Below are 23,090 nucleotides of genomic sequence, written 5' to 3'. Positions count from 1 at the left end.
TAAATAATAAACCCACTGCCCCTCCATGCATTTTTGAACAGTCTAAAGAAGTACTATGCAAAGCAAGTCCATTTCTCAATGCACACCTGGGTAGTGCAGCCATCAGCAATACTGCACCTGTAAGCATTATGGAACATCATATTTAAAAGGCATTTGCCTATGAAGTCAAGGACTCTGTGTACATTTTCCCAAATCACCTAAGCATGGAATACCAATCAAGCTTTGAAAATCAATAGAACAGACAAGCTGGCCCTTACAAATGCAGCACTGGCAAAAAGTCAGGCTCCAGCAAACAGAGAACTCCCACAGCTGTAGTAAACATAACTAAAGGAATGGAAACTCACAGCAGAGGCAGAGGGACTTACCTACTTGGAGGTTAGCCTTCAGTTAGAGGAGGTTGTAGATAATTAGATTAGAACCCAGAATAGGTAAAGATAAAGGGGTAAGCCCCTGACTGTTAGGTCGAGTCGCGGACGACTCTGGGGTTGCGGCGCTCATCTTGCTTTACTGGCCGAGGGAGCCGGCATTTATCCGCAGACAGCTTCCGGGTCATGTGGCCAGCATGACTAAGTGGCTTTTGGCAAAACCAGAGCAGTGCATATAAATGCCGTTTACCTTCCCGCCGGAGTGATACCTATTTATCTACTTGCACTTTGACGTGCTTTTGAACTGCTAAGTTGGCAGGAGCAGGGACCGAGCAATGGGAGCTCACCCCGTCGTGGGGATTCGAACTGCCAACCTTCTGATCGGCAAGCCCTAGGCTCTGTGGTTTAGACCACAGCGCCAGCCGCATCCCAGTAGAACCCGGAATACCTCAATTCAAACCCCTATTTATCTATGCTGCACACTGGGTGATATTGGCCCCAGTGTTTTTTCTCTACCTAGCCCACCTCACAGGGCTGTTTTGAGGACAGAAATAGTACCAGTAGAACCAGGGGCATATTCAAAGGTGAACTTTCTGAAACAATAACCATTGTTAGAATACGTGCCCCACACTGGGCAAAGGATTGCTGCACTGTAGGGGGCAGTGGACTGGATGGTCTCATGGTCCCTTCCAGCTCTATGATTCTACGAGTCTATGATCCTTCAAAACTCACACCTATCCAAAGTTTGCAAAACAGTCGCCTGCCAAAGCAAGATGTACAAATATGCACATACTAAAAGCATGTGTATACAGTACATGTGCATATTACTGTAAAGAACATACAGAAATGTATTACGTTAGTAGAAATTTCTTTGCAGAAATGTAGGTATTTGCAGATATCAACTGTATAGGAGAAAGTCAGACAAAAATACTGACAATTTTCCAGAGGACTTTTAAAAATGTAAATTGCAAACTGACGTGGAAATGTGGAGGACTAAATTTAAAACTGGGACAATAAGAAATTGAAGCACTTGCTCTGAGCAATGAGAGCATCACTGAGGGACATGAGGGGAAGCCCCTATGATGTTAGCTAGCATGAGAGTCAGCACATGCCAAGCCCTTAAACAGCAGGGGGAGGGTATCGCCTTTGTGCCCTGCTGAGGAGCTTGCTGGAAGCTGCTAGCAGCTAGCCACTGTGGAGAAAAAGATTGCTGGACTAGAAGGACCTTTGATCTGATCCAGCAGAGCTTTTGTAATGCTCTTAAGACTTTTGGCTACTCCTGTATTTATTAAAGAACACCCAGTGCATTAAAGATCTTAAATGTGCAAGCAAGGGGCACATAACAGCTCACCTTGCAATTCAGCAGGATGAAGTCATCAAGTTACATAAAGTACACCCTTTCTAAAGGGTGTCTGGTAAGCTTGTTTTGGTCAAGAATCAGAACATAATTCTCAGGGTGTTTTTGTAAGCTGGAATTTATTCCAAAGCACAAATCATATGATGAGAGTAGTCATATATGAATGATGCATGCCTGGATCAAACATGTACTAGTTTTGCTGCTCTTTCGTTGAGTGTTATTGGTTACAGCATGGCTAAATTGAAATGAAGTAGCAGCAGTAGTAACAGCAACAACAATGAATATCTGAAAGCTCCTGAACATTTGCAAGTAAACACTGCAAGCCCCACACCAAAAATTTATGAATAACCAAAAATGAAATGCACCAGTGAACTTGACTGTGACCCAAATAATCACGCAGTGAGCTTGATGGCTGAGTGGAGATTTGAGCCCCAGTCTCTTGGGGCTTAGTCCAACACTCTAACCCACTACACCCCATCTGGGATTCAGTCACAAACAGTTAGACATTCTCTGTAATATCCCTCTTGCCAGTTTTGCTGGCAAACAATGTATGAACAAGGGCTTATATTGCCCCTCTCACTGACTTGCTGCAATTTGTACATGAGTGCAACCATTAATATATGATTCTACTGACATGCATTCTATTACACAGCAGGTATCTTCTTGCTAAAGAACAACCAGATGCCTCTGGGAAGCCCACAGTCAGAGGACAGGAGCAAAAGTCCTCTTCCACCAAGTTCTCCAACTTTCAGAGCCTCTGACCTGGAAGGGAGCTGCATATCCATTGTCATCCTCCATGAATTTATCAAATCTCTTTTTAAAGCCATCTATGTTAGTGGCTGTCACTATGGTCACATCCACACCAGATATTTAAAGCAAATTTAAATCACGTCTTTCCCAAAGGAATCCTGGAAATTGTTGTGTACCCCTCACAGAGCTACAATTCTCAACACCCTCAAAAAAAATACAACTCCTACGATTTTTGGATGGAGGGGAGCCAAATGCTTTACATTGCTTTAAATATTTGGTGAAGATGTGAATTACATCTTCTGGCAGTGAATTCCATAGTACTGTGTGAAGAAGTCCATCAATATGCAGATGATACCCAGCTCTACCTCTCTTTCAAATCACAACCAGTGAAGGTGGTGAAGGTCCTGTGTGAGTGCCTGGAGGCGGTTGGAGGATGGATGGCAGCTAATGGATTGAAGTTGAATCCTGACAAGACAGAAGTACTGTTTTGGGGGAAAGGGGGTGGGTTGGTGTGGAGGACTCACTAGTCCTTAATAGGGTAACTGTGCCCCTGAAGGACCAGGTGCGCAGCCTGGGAGTCATTTTGGACTCACAGCTGTCCATGGAGGCACAGATCAATTCTGTGTCCAGGGCAGGTGTTTACCAGCTCCATCTGGTATGCAGGCTGAAACCCTACCTGCCCGCGGACTGAGTGGTGCATGCTCTAGTTATCTCCCACTTGGACTACTGCAATGCGCTCTACGTGGCGCTACCTTTGAAGGTGACTCGGAAACTACAACTAATCCAGAATGCGGCAGCTAGACTGATGACTGGGGGCGGCCGCCGAGACCACATAACACCGGTCTTGAAAGACCTACATTGGCTCCCAGTACATTTCCGAGCACAATTCAAAGTGCTGGTGTTGACCTTTAAAGCCCTAAACGGCCTCGGCCCAGTATACCTGAAGGAGTGTCTCCACCCCCATCGTTCTGCCCAGACGCTGAGGTCCAGCGCTGAGGGCCTTCTGGCGGTTCTCTCATTGCGAGAAGCAAAGCTACAGGGAACCAGGCAGAGGGCCTTTTGGTAGTGGCGCCCACCCTGTGGAATGCCCTCCCATCAGATGTCATAGCGATAAACAACTACCTGACATTCAGAAGACATCTGAAGGCAGCCCTGTTCAGGGAAGTTTTTAATGTGTGATATTTTAGTGTATTTTTGGTTTCTATTGAAGCCGCCCAGAGTGGCTGGGGAAACCCAGCCAGATGGGCGGGGTACAAATAATAAATTATTATAATATTATTATTATTATTCAGCTTGTCTATCGCCTTCCAGTCAGTTTCATTGCATGACCCTGAATCAGTGGCAGAGAGCAGGCGAGGGTGGGGCTGGTGCACGTCCCGGGGCGGAGCACGCTGCCTGTAGGGATGTGGTGCGCCCCTGGGAGGGCGCCACCTGCGGGGGTGTGATGCCCAGCACGGGGGGGGGGGAGCCCCAATGGCACCCTGGGGATCGCGTTGCCGGGGGCGGTGTGCTCCCCCCACTCCTCTTCCTCCGCCAGTGCCCTGAATTCTAATATTATGAGAGAAAGCTCTCTCAAGTCACTTTCTCTCCACTGTGCATAAAGTTAAGGACCTCAATCAAGCCCCTCCTGTCACTATAACTGTGGTTGTCTTATCTGGCACATTTTCCAGTTCTACACCTCCATTTTGAGATGCAGAACCATACAATGAATAGATTCTCCAAGAGTGGCTGGGGAAACCCAGTCAGATGGGCAGGGTATTATTATTATTATTATTATTATTATTATTATTATTATTATTATTACTATTATTATTATTTTCCTTAGTTCAATTCCACCATTGTTCCTCCTGGCTCACACTGCCTACGCACTCCCAACCAGCCGAAGATGACGAGCTCTTCCAGGGGTCTTGATCCGTCGTCTTCCGAGGGCTGAATGAGGCGCGGAGGCTGCCACAGGCGCTTGAATGCAGCTAAGCCCCTCCCCCAGACCAGCCCAATTGGCTGGCCAGCCAAGGGGGCAGCGCGGCAGCCGGGAGATGACGCAGGGGGCTGAACATGCCCCCCTGCTGCCTCGGGAACAGTTCCCGCTCACAATACCTCCCCTCTGTGAGGAGGAGAGGCTTTGTTTGATCAATGTGCAGAGGGGAGGCAGAAGAAATAGAAAGAAATTACTCCTGTGGCAAACTCTGCAGGTACAACAGTCTCCACAGTGTGCAGAAATCAAAACAGAACAACCTCAGGTTCCAGAGGATTTTGTTGTGTATCAAGAACCCATGCCCCCACATCATGTTGAATAATAACACATGGACACCATATTTTAGGTTAATGGGCAAAATTTAGGCCACAACTTTATTGGTTACAGAATGTGAACGGTATTGGCTTAGGCATTGAAATTGAACTGACTATATCTGACTCCTGCCCACCTGCAGGAAGTCTCACAAGGGTTTACCAGCAGTAGGGGGAGCCCTGCTGGTGCACATCAACTAGGATCTTCCCCAGGGTCACCGATAGGGGTCGTGCCATGGCCCTAGCCACCGTCTGGGCTTCGGACAGAGACCACGCCCCTTGGATTCTTTTAACAGAATACCCTTTAGTATGGAGGGGCAGGTGATGGCCACACCTCCCCTCCCCTGAACAAGGTTTTACCAATGCCTAACCACCAAACCTTACAGAGTTGTGACAATTGCTACGAGGTAGGTGAAAACCAAATGGCCAGTGCCAATTTGCCAAGTGGAAAATTCCTACCAGGCCCCTCAACGGCGACCAACCAAGGTCCATAGCAAGGCCAATATAGTCAGTGCATGAAAAGAGGGCAAGAGGGCGGCAGATCTGTGGAAGCTGGAAGAAGAGGGAGATCCCCTTGCCGCTCTGTGGTTTAAAAGGGGGGGGGGTAAGCCACACCCCCGGCAGGCTGGATTGGCTGGCCGGGGGCCATGTCGCGGGGCTTCGCCGGCCCCCGATGTGTGTGGAGGCCACGTGATCCAACCACAACACCATCCCACTCAGAAGTGGAATGGCTTTCTAAAGCTAATCCTGAATCCTGAGTTAAGGTGATATGCCTATTAGAGATGTTGGGTTTGTCCAAAGCAAGTCAGGGATGGTGAAGCCCTTCATGGTGCCTTGGTGAACCAGATTTTTTTTTCTTTTATAAACACCATCCCTGCAGAAAAGCATCTGCTAAAAGTGAAACTATATCTCTAAGCTTCCCATAGAAGGAAGAGGCTAAAGTTGGGAAGAGGAGTAGAGGAAAGGGAACAGCTTTGCAAAACTGAAACGTACACCTCTATCAAATGTAAAAAATCCAGGATCAGCAGGGGGAATGGGGAGCTCCTTTGCAAATTACAGGTCTACACTGTAATGACAGGAAATGGTTTTACCAGCATTCTCCTATCCCAGTGTTTTGAGGAAGGGAGCAGATTTTCAGGAGTGAAACCTAAGTCTTTAAGCTTACAGAAGACAACAAGATGGGGTTAAGGATGGGGCAGCGGAAAAAGCTCCTTTGCAATTGACTGGGCTAGTGTTGGTTATAATCAGACAGAATTATTTTACCTGAAAAGCAGACATCTTTTATTTCCTCCCACCTCAAAATCAAATTTTCTTTACTTTTTTAAAAAGGTTTTACCCCTTATGGTTGTGAAAAGGGGGCTCTTTAATGTTGCCTCTAGCTGCATGGGAGCCGTAACTGCCATATGGCTAAAGTAACGTCAAAGGCTGCAATCCTATACACATGTAAGAAGAATCTCCTGGTGGATCAGACCAAAGGCTCATTTAGTCCAGCACCCCATTCTCACTAGATGCTTATGGGAATCCTGGAAGCAAGACATTAGCACAACAGTGCTTTCCCACTTGTGCTCCTCAGCATACTACCTCTGTTGCTGAAGGAGGAGCATAGTCATTGGGGCTACAAGGCATTGATAGCCTTGTTTTCCATGTATTTGTCCAAACCTCTTTTAAGGTGGTGGGCATCACTACATCTTGTGGCATCAAATGGGGAGTTATGTCTACCCCAGGATCATGTTGGTTGCCCTTTCCTGGACCGTTTCCACCTCTACAATATCTTTTTGGGGGGCAGTGGCTAGCACTGCACACAGTATCCCAAATGTGGTCACACCATAGATTGCTATAATGCTATCATGATATTGGCAGCCTTGTTTTCAATTCCTTTTGCAACATGGACTTCACCTTTTTCACAGCTGCAACACACTGGGTCAACATTTTCACTGAACTTTCATGACTTCTCTTTCTGCTCAGTCACCACTAGTTCAGGCACCATCAGTGTGAGTGTGAAATTAGAATTTTTTGCCTCACTTGTTTAGATTGGAATCATATTTCTCATTTTAATTCAATTCACTCAGTTTCGAGAGGTTCTCTGGAGGCTCCTCTCAATCCCAGCTCACCGTTCACCCCAGTTATTTATGAACAAATTAAAACACAGAGATCCCAATGACAGTCTTGGACAGATTCCACTACATCCCTCCACTGTCAAAACCCTCCATTTATTTCTGCTCTCTTCTTCCTGTTACTGATCCTATGAGAACCAGTTCTCATGCCCCATGACTGTTCATCTTACTCAGGGACATTTTCAGAAGTCCAAGTACACAATGTCTATCCATCTGCTTACTTACCCACTCAAAACACTAAAGGTTAGTTAGATGGGAGTTAAGGAAGCTATGCTGGCAAGACTTATTCTTCTATATGCTTGGTAATTCTATCTTTGACAAAGCTTTTCACCAGTTTTACCAGAAAGATATTAAACTAACTGGCCTGTAATGGCTCACCGCAATTCCTAATAATAATAATAATAATAATAATAATAATGTGTTATTGGTCAGGTATGGGTATTAATCTTAAGGTATAGATGTTTATCTTACTTTTTTTGTAAGAAAATCACCAATTTCACATTTGAGTTAAGAACTTCTTTAATGCCATCTGGACCTGGTGGTTTGTTCATTTTTTATTTGTCAGTACAGCCTAGAGCTTTTTCTCTTATCACCCACTATTTTTATTTATTTTATTAATTAAATTTATTTTCTGCCCTTATTCCCAATGGAGCCCAGACTGGCATTGGCCTTAATGCCCCAAGAGCTCTCCTGAAGGATTAAGATTAAAAAGTCAAAACGAATTATACTAGAATTCAGGGACATCCAGTGAAGCTGAATGTTGGAAGATTCAGGACAGATAAAGTACTTCTTCACACAGTGAATGGTTAAACTATAGGATTTGCTCCCAGAAGTTGTGGTGATGGCCACCAATCTGGATGGCTTTAAAAGAGGATTAGACAAATTCATGGAGGAGGAGAAGGCTGTCGCTGGCTACTAACCATGATGGCTACATTCTTCCTTGATTGTGGGAGAGTATGCTTCTGAACATCAGCCTCTGGGAATTGAAAGTAGGGAGAGGGCTTCATGCTTAGGTTCTCATGGGCATCTCATTGACCAGTGTGTAAATGGATTACTGGACTAGATGGACCTTTGGCTTGATCCAGTAGGGTTCTTCTTAGTACAAAATTTGAATTTTAAAAAGCCAAACAGGATAATGGAGTTAGGCCAGTGCATCAGTTAACTTTAGAAGGAAGACAAGACAGCAGCCAGAAGCGTCATAGCCAGACACTCACTAGAGAGACCTGTCAGGAGTAAGCATGGACCAATGGTACCAAATAGTATGGGAAACAGCCCTACTAGAAAAATTAACCAATAAACTGAAACTGACACGGGGACAAATAGAAGAAGATGCCTTTACCCTGGTATGACTCCCCTTTATCACATACACAGCCCAACAAGACAATGACAAAAATCCACCAACGGCATACAAATCAGTATGGCTAACCTGATCCAAATCACCCTCCACCCCACCCCCACCCCACAAATGAAAACAAAGACCACCACATCCAACCACAAATGAATAAGCACACCCTAGGCCAACCCCAAGCTCTCTCATCACCAAAGGAGCACAAATGAACAGCAAAGAACCTGCACAAGCAATGTTGACACCAAACCCTACCTATAGTAAGTGAAATAGAAACATCGCCACCTGACCCCCCCGCCACCTCTTTCCCCCTTTTCTTCCCAATGTCTCAACAAATGAAACTGATTTGTAAAAATGTTACATGGGGGAAAAAATATACGAGAGACATTGCAAACACTTTTGCAAATCAAGAAAAATCTTTAATAATAATAATAATAATAATAAAATTATGAAAAAAGAAAGAAAAGAAAAAAGAAGGAAGACAAGATACTCCAGACCTCAAAAATCCACAGAGAAATTCAGAGGAGAATTTTGAAGCACCCATATTCCATAGGCCAATATGCATTCATTAAAGAATAAAAAGCTAACCCTGTGTGGGAATATTCTCAAACCTGTGTGTCCCACTTTCAGAAAGAGAATTTCTGGCTTTAACAGCTGACAAAACTGTTCTTGGCCCACAGAAGGGAAACCTGCTCTCTGGGAGAATCTTATGCTGACTGAAAGAATGCTTTGTCTTCTCAAGATGAACTTAATTCATTCCAAAAGGTGCCTGTCATACTGCACATTAATGCTGTACTCGCATTCCCGCCACAAAATGTGTTGCTTTCATGTGCCAATAGATTTCATCATTGTGCATTTGGGTGGAGCTGGGACTCTGCTCCAAAGTGAACATTTCCCCTGTGACATAAGAGAGCCCAGTCAGATGCACTTCATTATTTTCTCTTAAACAATGGAAATAAATTTTAATCTCTTGCTGGCCAGCCCAGACCACACTTCAGTGGCAAGGGAATAAGGCTGAATTATTCCAGTGTCTGAAATATTTACGAGAAGATTTTAAATTGTAACCAAATGTAAATCAAAACGTATATTATTGCACATACATAACACACACACACACAATTCCAACCATGCACAAGCAGAGACTATATATTATACACACCCACTGGGATAGAGGTATAAACTTTTATATACACCGGAAGCATACAGTCGACCACAGATCATTCTAGCATATTTTTACATATATGTGTGTGTGCACGCTTAATTTAATATGACTGGAGGTAGCAGTGGCAGAAGGTATCAAAAACAATCATGTAGTGGGAGATTTGGGGCCAGAGAAGATGTGATGTGGCAGCCATGTTTGTTTTCTCATGGTTCTGAAGGTGAGGAAATGTATTATTTTTTTCAACAAAAACTGCATGTGGAGGAGGAAACCTGACTGCCCCACTACCTTATTGCAGGCTTGGATCCTTGGAGCTCTTCCCTCCCCAGCCTGGTTCTCACCCAGTATCTCAGTGCCAAACTAGGAATGCTCAAATTTTTTTATCTCCTGTGGGTGTGCTTCCTGCCGCCACCACAAAAAAAGAAAAATCTCTCAACGGTTTCCATAAATTAGTATAAAATACTCACCAAAAATACAGCTAAAATCCACAAATTTAAAAACAAGTATACATAATAAAATGGTAAATAATACTAAGCACCATCTCCTTGAGGTTAATAGATCAATTCATTTATTACATATTATAATTTATTTCAACATTATCCCAATTGTCTTGGATTTAGGGGGCTGGGGAGTTTCTCTTACCCCACACCAACACAGAATAATCTAGATAACGTTGAAATAAATAATTAGTAAATTAATTCACATTTTTGCAGTCTCTTACATACCGTATTTTCGCCCTATAGGATGCACCATCCCATAAGGCGCACCTAGTTTTTTGGGGGGAAATAAAGGGGGGGAAATTATTTCCCCCCCAGGCGCGGGGCTGGGGCGGGGGAAGGCCGAGCTCAGCGCGCCCGACCTTCGGCATGCAGGCAACTCTCCGCAAGCCGTGGGAGCCCGGGGCGGGCTCCCACGGCTTACGGAGATCTGCACGAAGCCTGGAGAGCGAGAGGGGTCGGTGCGCACCGACCCCTCTCGCTCTCCAGGCTTCAGCGAAAGCCTGCATTCGCCCCATAGGACGCACACACATTTTCCCTTCATTTTTGGAGGGGAAAAAAGTGCGTCCTATGGGGCGAAAAATACGGTACTATGGACGGTTTCCAAAGCACTCTTCTACTAGCACAAGTTATGCTTGTGCAGCAGAAATTTACCCGCTTCTCCTCCTCCCCATGAAACCCAGCACCCTTCCCAAATTTGCTCCAGGGGGTGGGGAGGAGATCCAGAAGAGATTTGGGGTAGCATGGGGGGGGGGAAAGAAGTGTGCTACCACGATGGGTTCCTTAGCATTACACTGGATGCAACCCTATGCACTAGGCCCAAATAATACATATATGTGAACAGGCCAGGTATACCTAACTGTGTATATTCCATATCTGCACTCTCAAACCTTGGCAGTAGTACTCTAGGACAGCAAGGGAAATGTTTAACAAACGTACCTTTCAAACTGCCAAATCAGTATGGGCACAGCAGTCCCTGGCATATGTTGGTTCTAACATGTTTGTTACCGTTACAGCCATCATTACCATATGACATTCACAGCTCATAGCATGTGTGTCCACCAGAACAGTACACAAATATGCTGTGTATTGCAACAAAACTAACAAAACAGATTCCAGCCTTTGCTTCTTGTAGTTTGGGCAACTAGAAGGAAATGGAGTATCCTGTAACATGGCATGGCTGATTGGAATCTTGAAAAACAACATTCCACATTGCAATATTTTGTTGCATATCCCAAGTGATCACTAAGTATGGAACATCCACACTCAGAGCCAGTAAGCCTCTGATTAGAGGAACTGTACCTAGGGCTGGCCCAAGGCATTTTGGCACCTGAGGTGAACCACAAAATGGCAACATGCCCCCCCTAGACCAGGGAAGAAGGGGTGAGTGAAGAACAAAAGGGGAATAAAGATCTACATCAGGAAGACGGGTGGGAGGAAACCAGCAGCTCCTCCTATTCACCAAGAACGCTGGCAAGGAGTAGGCAGACGCAGCCTCCAACAACCTTAGCTGTTGCTGCCACCGCAGCAGCAGCAGCAGCAGAGGGGGATATGTTCCTTGGAGGCCAGATCTGCTGGCCCTGTGGATCCTGCCGCTTGAGGTGGTCCCTCACCTTGTTTCATGGATGGGTCAACTCTGAGTGTACCTCTAATTGTTGGATACTAGGGGCAAACTAGTGCTGTGCCAAGATCTGTCTTCTGGTTTCTCAAAGGTTTTCTTCCTCTGTGAAAGAGGCTTCCATTTATGTACCTCATGGGCACTTTAGAACTTCATTGGAATTTTGGTTGGTCTTCAGTGTGGCATAAACCTGTTCTCTGACAGGTGGCCAAGGGTAGTGTATGTGTTTTTCTTTCCATCAAAAATTTCTCCAGCACTCTACAGCCTTTTGGTTGCCCTCACTTTCCATTCCACCCCATGGAACAAGTTACATCATGATGCCTTCCCTGGGTTTGGTTGAAGTGCAGACTCCCAAGAAGGCTGCAGAGTGCAGATCACTGGTGCGATGCTTTACAGAATGAAAGACGAGACACTCACAATGACCCCTTGGCCACTTGCATCCCATGAGAATTTCACCAACTTTTAATCTCCCCTTTGATAATTTTCAGGTGAAATTTCTTTTTTCCATTAGTTAATGGAGAATGGTCAGGGGGGAAACGCAGGAGACATTTTCTGGCACAGGGCTAGAGAGAGCACTAGATGAATCTTCATCATGTTCCACCCAAGCTTTTCCTTCACCATGAATCATTCATCTACTTTAAAATATACCTACTGTAGCTCTCAGTGACTCCTGATACCAGTTGAATGATTCCCGACTACTTTAATAATGGTATGTTGGTTTTATTGTATATTGAATTCGTTTTGAATTGCTGTTTTGTATTGAGTTGTTTTATAGTATTCTACCTTGGCATTATTGGAACCACCACAACAACATATTTTACCAACGAAAAGCTGCTTAGCATTATGGATAAGAAATTGTTCTTTAATCGAGAAATAGCTCCACTCAAATCTCATGCCGAAAATAGACCACTGCCAAGCATGTTTTATACTGAAGAGTTAAAAGTCCATGATTTTTGTGTTTTGTTTTGTTTTTTTTAAAAAAGGAAGCGGACATTCCTCTATAGTCTCCAGCTCCCAGGCCCTCCCCCTTTCACCAGCCAACAGCTTTCCCCCAGTGAGCATTTCCTGGGTCATGGAGGGTGACCCTTTCCATCTGGAATCAATCAGTCAACTCCTGACAACTTCCTGAAACACCTCACTCCATTTCCTGTTCTCTCCCCCTTCTCCTTTCCCCCCTCGTTCGCTTCACTCTTCAAAACTGCAGGCCGCAGCAACTTAATGTTAGAGGGTCAGGCACAGTTAGACTCCAAAACACTACACAAGAAAACCTTTGACCTTCAGAAATCTTTACATCTTAGCTAAACAAATCAAGGTCAATATTTCTTACCATTATCTTGTTAACCATTTAGGTGCTTTCCCCCTCCCTTCTTTTGCCAATGCCCTCCTGGTGGCATATCCATCAATACCACTTGTTCACCCATTATCATAAAACATGACATGCTTTTGTTTTCTTTAAGGGTATTTAAGGCTGGTGAAAGGCATTGGACTGACATCCCTGGAGATCTAGGTCTGTTAGTATAACTGTTGAACACCATGGGCAAGTATCGCTTGTATAGCTAAGCAAGATGTCAGGCTAAGGCCTTCCTGAAAGACACTTTTCTAGTTTGGGTTTGCTTTTGCCAGCCAAGATTAAACACTGGTGGCATGAATTTCATTCTTGTGTTGTAAATATACACTTAATACAGGGGCTGAGTGGATCTGCCTTCACCTTTGCTCAAGTATTCTCTTCTCTCTCACTTGCACTTTACAGTTGCATCCAAGAGTGTGTATCCCATTACAAGTTATCTGTTCACACTTACCTGTTCATTACTTGCTGGTTTTAAGATTAAAATAAGTCTATGCATGCAGCAGAATGAGGTTGTAATCGGGTGATCAGGGTCTAAGAGGGTATAGTTGCTTGTCTCTCTCTCGAGTTAATCGCCAACATTATTTTCTAAATAATGGGACCTCACAGGTGTCTGTTTTGGTCCTTAAAATTTCTTCTTCTTTCTGCAAAGCATGTAGGAATGGAATCACTCATTTATTTGCTCCCAGACTGATTGCCACACAGGCACCTGAATTTGCTATTAGTGGGGACCACTGTGAGAACCAGCACTAATTGAAATATAATGGTATCATGAATGTACTCCAAGGATATTCTTCTGCTAGATTGTTCTGAGGTTTGTGTTCCCAATGAGTGTCCAGAATTTGTGCAACCTAGCTCATCCCTCAGTGAAATGGTGGGGGTGGAATCCTGTTAAGGTTCCAAGAGAGGGGTGGGGATCCTTTATAGCACCGGACATCTGGAAATAATACGAAATTCATGATGTACTTTCCCTTATAACTGCTCAGTTACACTAACATATTTTTCTAGTTTGGCAAAAGTTGCTATGCTATTAAATTTTTAATATTTATTATTGTTATTTTCATCATGGGAAGAAGAAAAACAAGTGACAGCCGCCTTCCATTCTGCTCTCTCTTTCCATTCAGACAAGCTTCCCGAAGTTATCCATTGGGGTTCCAGTGTGAAAGGAAGAGATAAAATGACTAATGAATTTGTCTTTGTGAGTGTGCACCAATTTAGTTAACAGGGATTACCTCATTGTTAATACTGCCTAATCACTGAAACTGATATTTCTCCTTGCTTCTGTCACTGCTCTCTCTTGACAAAGAAAAGTGGCAGGACCAGGAGGCTTAGGAGGTTAGCAGTGAGTCCCCTTTCTGGGGTGTGGACCTCAGCAAAAGCCTGATGGTGCCAACCCTGCTGGCGAAGAGTGTAAGATTGAACCAGAAAAGGACATCCAGTTTGCTAAACATAGAAAAGTTTTATATGCATAAAATGATATGGTTTGAATGCATTGCATTTAAAATGCTATGAAATAATTGATGACTCATCACTGGAATCCTAGAGATCTTTAACAGGAGGAGATGAATCCTGAAAAGTCAGTTGCAGCAGTAGCAGAAGCAAAAGCTCTGTGATGGTGATACAAGTATGTTACTCTGGATCTCTCTCTGGGAACAGAGAGAGGAAAGTTTATTGAACCTCATTAAGGACCAAAAAAAATATGGAATGACATTGCTTAAGAGCAATGTGTTACTTTGTATTATGTAACATTCATTTGTAACTGTTTTCCAGTAAATCTTTGAAACTCATCCTTGCGGTGAAGAGCAAATTCATTTCTACTCTACACAAGGTCCAGATCAGGGATTCCACTTAGAATCATAGAATCATAGAGTTGGAAGAGACCACAAGGGCCATCGAGTCCAACCCCCTGCCAAGCAGGAAACACCATCAGAGCACTCCTGACATATGGTTGTCAAGCCTCTGCTTAAAGACCTCCAAAGAAGGAGACTCCACCACACTCCTTGGCAGCAAATTCCACTGTTGAACAGCTCTTACTGTCAGGAAGTTCTTCCTAATGTTTAGGTGGAATCTTCTTTCTTGTAGTTTGGAACCATTGCTCCGTGTCCGCTTCTCTGGAGCAGCAGAAAACAACCTTTCTCCCTCCTCTATGTGACATCCTTTTATATATTTGAACATGGCTATCATATCACCCCTTAACCTCCTCTTCTCCAGGCTAAACATTCCCAGCTCCCTTAGCCGTTCCTCATAAGGCATCGTTTCCAGGCCTTTGACCATTTTGGTTGCCCTCCTCTGGACACGTTCCAGTTTCTCAGTGTCCTTCTTGAACTGTGGTGCCCAGAACCGGACACAGTACTCCAGGTGAGGTCTGACCAGAGCAGAATACAGTGACACTATTACTTCCCTTGATCTAGATGCTATACTCCTATTGATGCAGCCCAGAATTGCATTGGCTTTTTTAGCTGCCACGTCACACTGTTGGCTCATGTCAAGTTTGTGGTCAACCAAGACTCCTAGATCCTTTTCACATGTACTGCTCTCAAGCCAGGTGTCACCCATCTTGTATTTGTGCCTCTCATTTTTTTTGCCCAAGTGCAATACTTTACATTTCTCCCTGTTAAAATTCATCTTGTTTGTTTTGGCCCAGTTCTCTGCTACAACTCTAACACAGTTCTGGCTCATTCCTTGTTTCTGTCTTCTGGTTGCCCTTTGAGCTAGACCTTTAGCTTGCTTCCTCAGCCTTGTCATCTGGCTTGTCCTATAGAAGTATCCCACAGTTCCTGATTCGGAGCTCCTGGCTAACCTCATGCTGCTGCCTATGGCAAAGCTGTGTCAACCACAGTTTCTCAGACTAACTTACCGCAGAGGAAGACATCCGGTGTGCCATAGTGAGCTCCTTGCTAGAATAATATATACATAAACTACAGTATGGGTGTTGTGAAAGCACTACATGTTTTGGAAGTGACCATGCAGGAAAGAATGGGAAGATTCTGTCTCTTCAGCCAATTTGTGTGAATAAATGGGTGGAGGAAACTTTTTAATATATGTATATATAATGTTGAATCAAGTGACAGTGAGAACACTCTAAAGGGTTTGTGGTATTCATTCCAGATTATTAAGTCTGTAGTAAGAGAATACAGTCGTACCTTGGTTGACGAATGCCTTGTGAGTTGAACGTTTTGGTTCCCAAACGCCGCAAACCCAGAAGTGAGTGTTCCAGTTTGCAAACGTTCTTTGGAACCCAAACGTCCAACATGGCTCCCTGCAGCCAATTGGAAGCTGCTCCTTGGTTTCTGAATGTTTTGGAAGTCAAACAGACTTCCAGAATGGATTCCATTCGACTTCTGAGGTACAACTGTATAACAGAATGTAATTTTCGCTGCTGTGAAACGTGACCAGAGAGGAGCTGAATACATTGAGAAAATGTATTCAGTCTCAAAAATCTCAGAAAAATCTGTCTCCACAGAGCTTTCAAATATGCCTAAGCAGTTTAGAGGATCAGAACTAGATTAATTTAACAACTTGCAGGAAATGTATTTTGCCCCTCCCAAATTAGAACCATGAAGGAGGAAAAAAAATAAATGATTTGGGATATCTACAAGATTTGCTCCTGGGCCATATATGTGTGTTGCTGTACATACAGACCTCTGAAGTGGGCAGACTGTCCCATTCTGTTCCAACCATCCCGCATATGCAAGGAAGTGTCCATTCAGATAAGCTAGATCCATATGGAGGAGCTACTCATGCATAATATTGTAATAAATCAATGAATTCGGGGAACAATTCATCCCAGTGTGCCTCAATCTACAAATGCTCATGTAATTACAGTGAGTGTGATTTTTTAAGATTCATTAAGGGGACACGAGTCATTCAAGTATAGGTCATGTCCATAGATTTCAGTGGGCCTACTCTGTGTAGAACTTTGTTGGATACAACCAGGAAATTATACATCCTATTCTCAAAGACGCATCCCAGAAATAGTCGACTAGTCTTTTTATCATTCAATCTCAATGCATTCGTGATATTTCCAATTAATTTGATGAAACAATGCCTTGTTAGAAAAAGGGGAGGGGGTTTCCACAAAATAATATCACATCATTGATCACGTCTCATGGTAAAGCTACGACACAGAAGGACTCTGGCTGGAGAACTGCATTGCAAAATTCCAAGATGGGTGAGTTTAGAAGGACAGCCGTGCTCCAGTTCATGTACTGTTTGGGAAAGTGCAAATGAGGTAGGTTTACCTTTAAATGTGAACTGATTTTCTCCCTGGACATGCGCTGGCACCTAAAAAGCCTTGTGCCATATCTACATCAGTTACCTTCAAATAGAGGGCTCCCTTCTGACAGCGTTTCTAATACTATACAAGGTTACATGAGCACCCTACCACATATATATGACCCTTCTATAACCTGTACATGATCTAGCATAGAGATAAAATTCACTCAGATCTTTTTGTTCCCCTCACCTACTTTTCTGTTTCTAAAACTTAATTAAATCAAGAGTTTGAAGAAATCCCCCCCCCCTTTATTCCTTCATTCTGCATGTACAACACCTGTATCTTGTTTTAACAAATCTGAGATGGTCTTACATTTTTAGGATTGACACGTGTCCGTTGTAACCTAAATCGTAATCTCTGGCACTTTAATTATCTTTTGCTGATATAGGGCATATGGAAGAAGTTGGATGAAAGATAAAAGAGCATGCATTTTGGGGGCTGCAAAAACATTACTGATATTTTGAGATGATCTTCACACTAAAAACACTCTTATCAGCATCTGTGTGAAACCCTTCAGAAGAGAATAAGTTTTAGTATTTTTTCGCATTCTTTAATAGACCATATAGAGTTTTAATGTGGGATCCAGGAATCTCTGGGCATCTACAGTGCATAATGAGTAGCAGTGGAAGGAGCTCAGAAAAAATACTGAAAGAGTACAGAAAAAAATACAGAAAGAAAAAATGCCATATTCACATTTTTAAAATTCTCTCACAAGGAGAGAATTAAACAAGGAGCACTTAAAGATTGATTTCCCCTTGCAATCTGAAATGGTACCAGTTATGTTGTGAGGACGGGTTTTGAAGCTATAGTCAAGGGCCCCACCCAGAAGAAGGAGCAAGCAAATCCTCAGTGTAGCAGAAATGATTTAACACATTTTGAAGTAAAGTAACACACATTTAAACTGAAAGTGGTGGCCTCAGAAGACTATTAAGTCCAATGCAGCTGTGCTGAGGAATTGTACAATCTATTCTACCACCTCCAGACTTTACCACCTCATTTCACTCCATGTGTACACAAAGCCTTAACCAATTCCTCTTCAGATTTCAATCCAAGTTCTGAGTCTCAAACTTTAATAAATCAAAGGTACCCATACTATTCATGCAACTTTACTGGGGGCTGGGGGCGACAAAATGTTACAACAGATGCAACATTCAAGGTTAAAAGTGAATTTTTTTCAAGTCAGTAGAACATTGTATTTTCAGTGATTGGCACACATGGGCTGCAACCGAAGTGTCTGCAACTATAGTGGTAAATAAGAAGGCAAGACACAAGGCAGGGTGATCTGGGTCATATTTACAGTGGTACCTCGGGTTAAGTACTTAATTCATTCCGTACTTAACCTGAAACGATTCTTAACCTGAAGCACCACTTTAGCTAATGGGGCCTCCTGCTGCTGCCGCGCCGCCAAAGCCCAATTTCTGTTCTTATCCTCAAGCAAAGTTCCTAACCTGAAGCACTATTTCTGGGTTAGTGGAGTGTGTAACCTGAAGCATATGTAACCTGAAGCGTATGTAACCTGAGGTACCACTGTATTCATTTTCACACAAAAAATCTGCAGTAGGGAACCATAGTAAGAGATTCTAACTGCTCACAACCAATGGTGGTTGAGCCAATGCTGCCAGGGCTGAGGGGTAGTATTTCATCTATCCCCTCATTGAAGCCTCATCTTTTCAGGTGAGTAGGGAAACCCTCCTGTAAGGCCCCATAACTCTAGGTGTCTGCTACAGGTTGGCCCCCAAAAGGCCCCTGACAACAAGCAGCACAGCTCTGAAGGCCAGTTGTGGAATTATATTCTTAAAGGTATCTGAGGGTCAGGGGCAATATTTTCCCCTCTGTATTTGTCACATGCAGCGCTGTTTCCATTCCGCTGCTTGAGAGGACACAGCCCTGGTTGGAAATTGCGTAGAATCCATAGTAGCGTCTGCCATAAAGGCTTGTGTTTGAGGAAGTTTAGAAGTAGTTTGATGCTGAAGTATTGCATCTGGGGGGAGGGAGTGCCAGAGGTCCTCGAGCCACACAACGCATGTGCGTGCAGAAGAAGATGCTGCTGCACAAGATGCTCTTATAGATAAGGCAGCCATATCGTGGATCTTACGGAGTGCAAATTTCCTGTCTGTCAAAAACTACATTATCCATCTTGTTATCTGCTGTGGTGAAATTAAGTAACTTATAAAAGTTAAGTTGTTATTCCACCCCATTCATTTCAATGCAAAGGAAACACAATGCAAATAGCAGGAAGATGTAAATCAGTTATGTGCATATCATTTGTGGGCAAAAAGCAAAAACAACAGTGAATATATATTTGCTGGTTTGATTTCTGTCTTGGCAGGAAACAGATACAGTCGTACCTTGGAAGTCGAACAGAATCTGTTCGGGAAGTCCGTTCAACTTCCAAAATGTTTGGAAACCAAGGAGCGGCTTCTGATTGGCTGCTGGAAGCTCCTGCAGCCAATCAGAAGCCATGTAAGCCATGTTGGATGTTTGGGTTCCAAAGAACATTTGCAAACCAGAAAACTCACTTCCGGATTTGTGGCGTTCGGGAGCCAAAATGTTCGACTCACAAGGCGTTCAGGATCCAAGGTACGACTGTAAGTGAACATTGGCCATATCCACTCTGAGTTTCAAAACTGAAGAGGCCAAAGGAGGGGTAGAACAGGCTTAAATAGCTTTATGCCCTCCTCCACCCTGGTTGATGCAGAGACTTCCCTTTCTCAAAGTGATTACAAAGGCCATTTGCTGCTGCAGACACTGTAAGAGAATCAGGAGTGGAATTCCGGAAGGGAAGACATCAGGAATCAAAGCAACAGAGAAATGTTTATGCAATTGTTGTGGGACTCCTCCCCCCAAGAAAATCTGGGAATACTATATGCTAGACCCTCTGTATTGCACTATAGATAATGTGCCAGATTTAAGTGTCAAAGGGAAATAAGGAAAGGTACATTGATTCTTCAGTCACATGCAGGTTAGATTACTGTAATATGGGGGCTGCCCTTGAAGATAGCCTGGGAACGCCACCATCTGTACAGAATGTGGTGGCCACAGACTTGTCTAAACCATACCATGATGGTTTGGTACCAGATTAGATTTACAGAATAAACCCTCTCTCTCCAGGTTGAAAGCTAACCTGCTGGGTTGTTTTTCTTTAAGAAGCAACCCTGTTTCCTACCCCCAGAACCCTTAAAACCACCTGCAGCAAGGCTGTGTGTTTACTCTTTCATTATGTTTGCTCAGTTATCAAGCTACAGTAGCAGAATCAAATGGAGAGTGGTTAGGCTCGAGGCATTATAGTGGTATGTGGAGATCTGCTGTGAATGTGTTACGTCTGCACACAGCCTTAAACAATTACAGCGTGGAAAGGAGAGAGAAAGAGAGATGAGATTTAGTGCCTGTGTCTCCTCAGCCCCCTCCTCCCCCCCCACATGTTTCCAACTTGACACACTTCACCTCCTTCTGTGTTTTTATTAGCTGGTATTCTCAATACATCAGCGACAGCTATGATGAAACCAGTGGCAGATTTTCCTGCAAAGCAGCTGGGTCATTGTCCCAGGGGCCTTGTTGCCTTTACCATGCAAGATCTTTAAAGTGACCATGCCTAGATCAGCTGCCGTTTTGAAAGCACTTGAATGGACAATTCTGAGCATGTTAAAGTGTGTGTGGGTTTGCATGTGTGTGGGTTGGACTTGCGCATGGCTCACAGACAGAGCTACTTTGAAAAATTCAGAGACAGCTACCGATCATGAACACAGTCCCTGCTATGGGCAGTTGTACATGCAAGTGCCTTGCTTTGGGGTGTCAAATCAAATATACATCACTGGTTGGCAGGGTACATCACCTCCCCTCCTGGGCATTCAGAAGGGGGAAGCGGGGGAAGCAAGGATTAAATACGACAAATGCAGGGAAAACTTTAACAATATATGATGGGGTTTATCATTTACTGTCATCTCATTTATTACCCACGGTGTCAGTGACGAGGAACGGAAGCAAAAAGACAGACAACTTACTTAACAGAGAATCCCAGAACACTTACCTGGAACCGCCGCATATCTCGAGGGTTCCCGGCTGTTTTCAAACAATTCTGATTGCACTTGAGGAAGAATTTTAAGAAGAATCTGTAGGGGGAAAGAGAGAGCGTGTGTGACATCTTCCACTTTAAAAAATGGTGTCTGTTATTATTTACTTGCTTTGTGCGGATATGATTGTACCTTGTGGCAGAATCCACCGGGAGAGATCAACAGAGTGTTTTAAAAGCATGCTGTCAATTAAAACAGATTAAAATGACATTTCTTGTGGAATTTATTTGCCCTGCAAAGAAATACCTAGTGCTATTAGAAACCAGAGATCTTTAAAGAAACAACAAAAAAACTTTTAGCTCACAGACAAGCAAGGCAAAATACAATAGGTGAAGCTTCCAATGTGAGGACAGAGGCAAGAACAGTTGCATTGGGAATTTGAAGCAATAAAACAAAAAGAAATAATAAAGATAATAGACATAGAATCCCCCCCCAATAAAAAACCCTGAAAGTATTTGTGTACTCATGAATGCAGCTCTGCAATTTATATCTCTTAATCTGGGTCTAAGTGACATTCGCACATTATGTGGATGCGAAACTGGGATTTGCATGAAATTCAGAGGAGCTGAAGCCAATCCTGGTGTTTTCATAAGTGTATGCAGAGCTTTTCTATATATATATATATAGAAAAAGAGGTCTACAACTTGTTGAACCCACCCAAAGCTGTTGAGCTTTTTTAATGGGGGCCCATTATTCAAAATTCAAAATGAAACACTGGGCAACGTAGCACTACAAAGCTGGCAGAACGCAAGAAAGCGGTGCCAGAACATGGCTCCGGTGAGTTCCAGCTGAAAAAAGCCCTGAGTGTATGTACATGATAAATATGTTTCCAGGGGCTGTACCTCAATGGTAGACCACATGCTTTAGGTGCACATGGGCTCAGATTGAATCCTCAACATCTCAACAAGAGGATCTCAGCACCAGTTCTGGAAAAGATCTCTTTCTGAGATCAACTGCTGGTCATGATAGACCAAGGCTGGAGAACCTTTGGCCTTCCAGATGCTGATGGTCAGGGATGATAGGTGTTGTAGTCCAACAACATTTGGGGGGTTGTCACAGGCTCTCCCCATCCCTGTGGCAGACAATACTGAGACAAAGGACTAAAGGTCTGTTTAAGTGTCAGGCAATGTTATGTGGTGATCTCATCCATACAATACATTTTTAGTTATATACTTTAAAATGTGAAGAAGCCATAATGAGGTCAAACATGGTGAAGTGGACAGAATTTTGAGTTTTGGTGTGGAGGGACATGGGGCCAAATCCCTACTCAGCTCATCAACCTTACTGAATAGCCTTGGGCAATTCTCTCTCAGTTTAGATTATTTTATAAAATTGCTGGGAGCTTACATAAAATATGAAATTCATGTAAGAGCCGTTCACAGAGCCCCCCCCCAAAGCATGGAGGAGGGAGGGGGACAGCCTGATATACAGGCATTAAGCAGAACATCAGCACACAACACTTGAATGTACAGAGACCTTCCACACTGATGTTCCAATCAGCACATGAATATTAAGCTGGGATGTTTGCAGACATTCTGATGAGGCCAGTGAGTGTGGTCCAACACAAAGGCCAATGTGACCTTCTTGTTTAAAATCCTCATCTGCTGTAATGCTCACACAGGTTGACCATGGGGAAGTCTCTACCTGTCTGCCTAATGTATCTTCCAGGGGTGCTGGGGTAAAATGATGAGGGAGTGAAGAACAATGTGTAGTATCCTCAGATCTCCAGGGGAACAGAAATGCAATTTATAAATATGAATGGGGAAACATTCCACATCACATATTTTTTCATCACACTGGAAAGTATTAGAAAAAGTAATATTTGCAGGACATAGCAATAAATTGATTATTTATCCTAGTTTATAGCCCTGAGAGGCTTACAAAAGACTCCCACAAAAGAAAATCCAA

The 23,090-nt window shown here is 43.5% G+C and overlaps 1 protein-coding gene across 2 annotated transcripts in view; it reads right to left on the bottom strand.

Moving 5' to 3' along the window:
* The window catches only part of EBF2 (EBF transcription factor 2), a 269,896-nt gene that overhangs the window by 61,287 nt on the left and 185,519 nt on the right, over nucleotides 1-23,090 (bottom strand). For both annotated transcript variants that reach the window (XM_053366518.1, XM_053366517.1), the window contains exon 7: nucleotides 21,140-21,221. In XM_053366518.1, the coding sequence (XP_053222493.1) occupies nucleotides 21,140-21,221 (82 nt within the window). The remainder of the gene's footprint in view (nucleotides 1-21,139; nucleotides 21,222-23,090) is intronic.

This window comes from Podarcis raffonei, chromosome 15 (genome assembly GCF_027172205.1).
Source record: "Podarcis raffonei isolate rPodRaf1 chromosome 15, rPodRaf1.pri, whole genome shotgun sequence".
NCBI classification, from domain to species: domain Eukaryota; kingdom Metazoa; phylum Chordata; class Lepidosauria; order Squamata; family Lacertidae; genus Podarcis; species Podarcis raffonei.
Note: the sequence above shows the minus strand (reverse complement) of the source record. Positions and strands in the feature narration are given on the sequence as shown.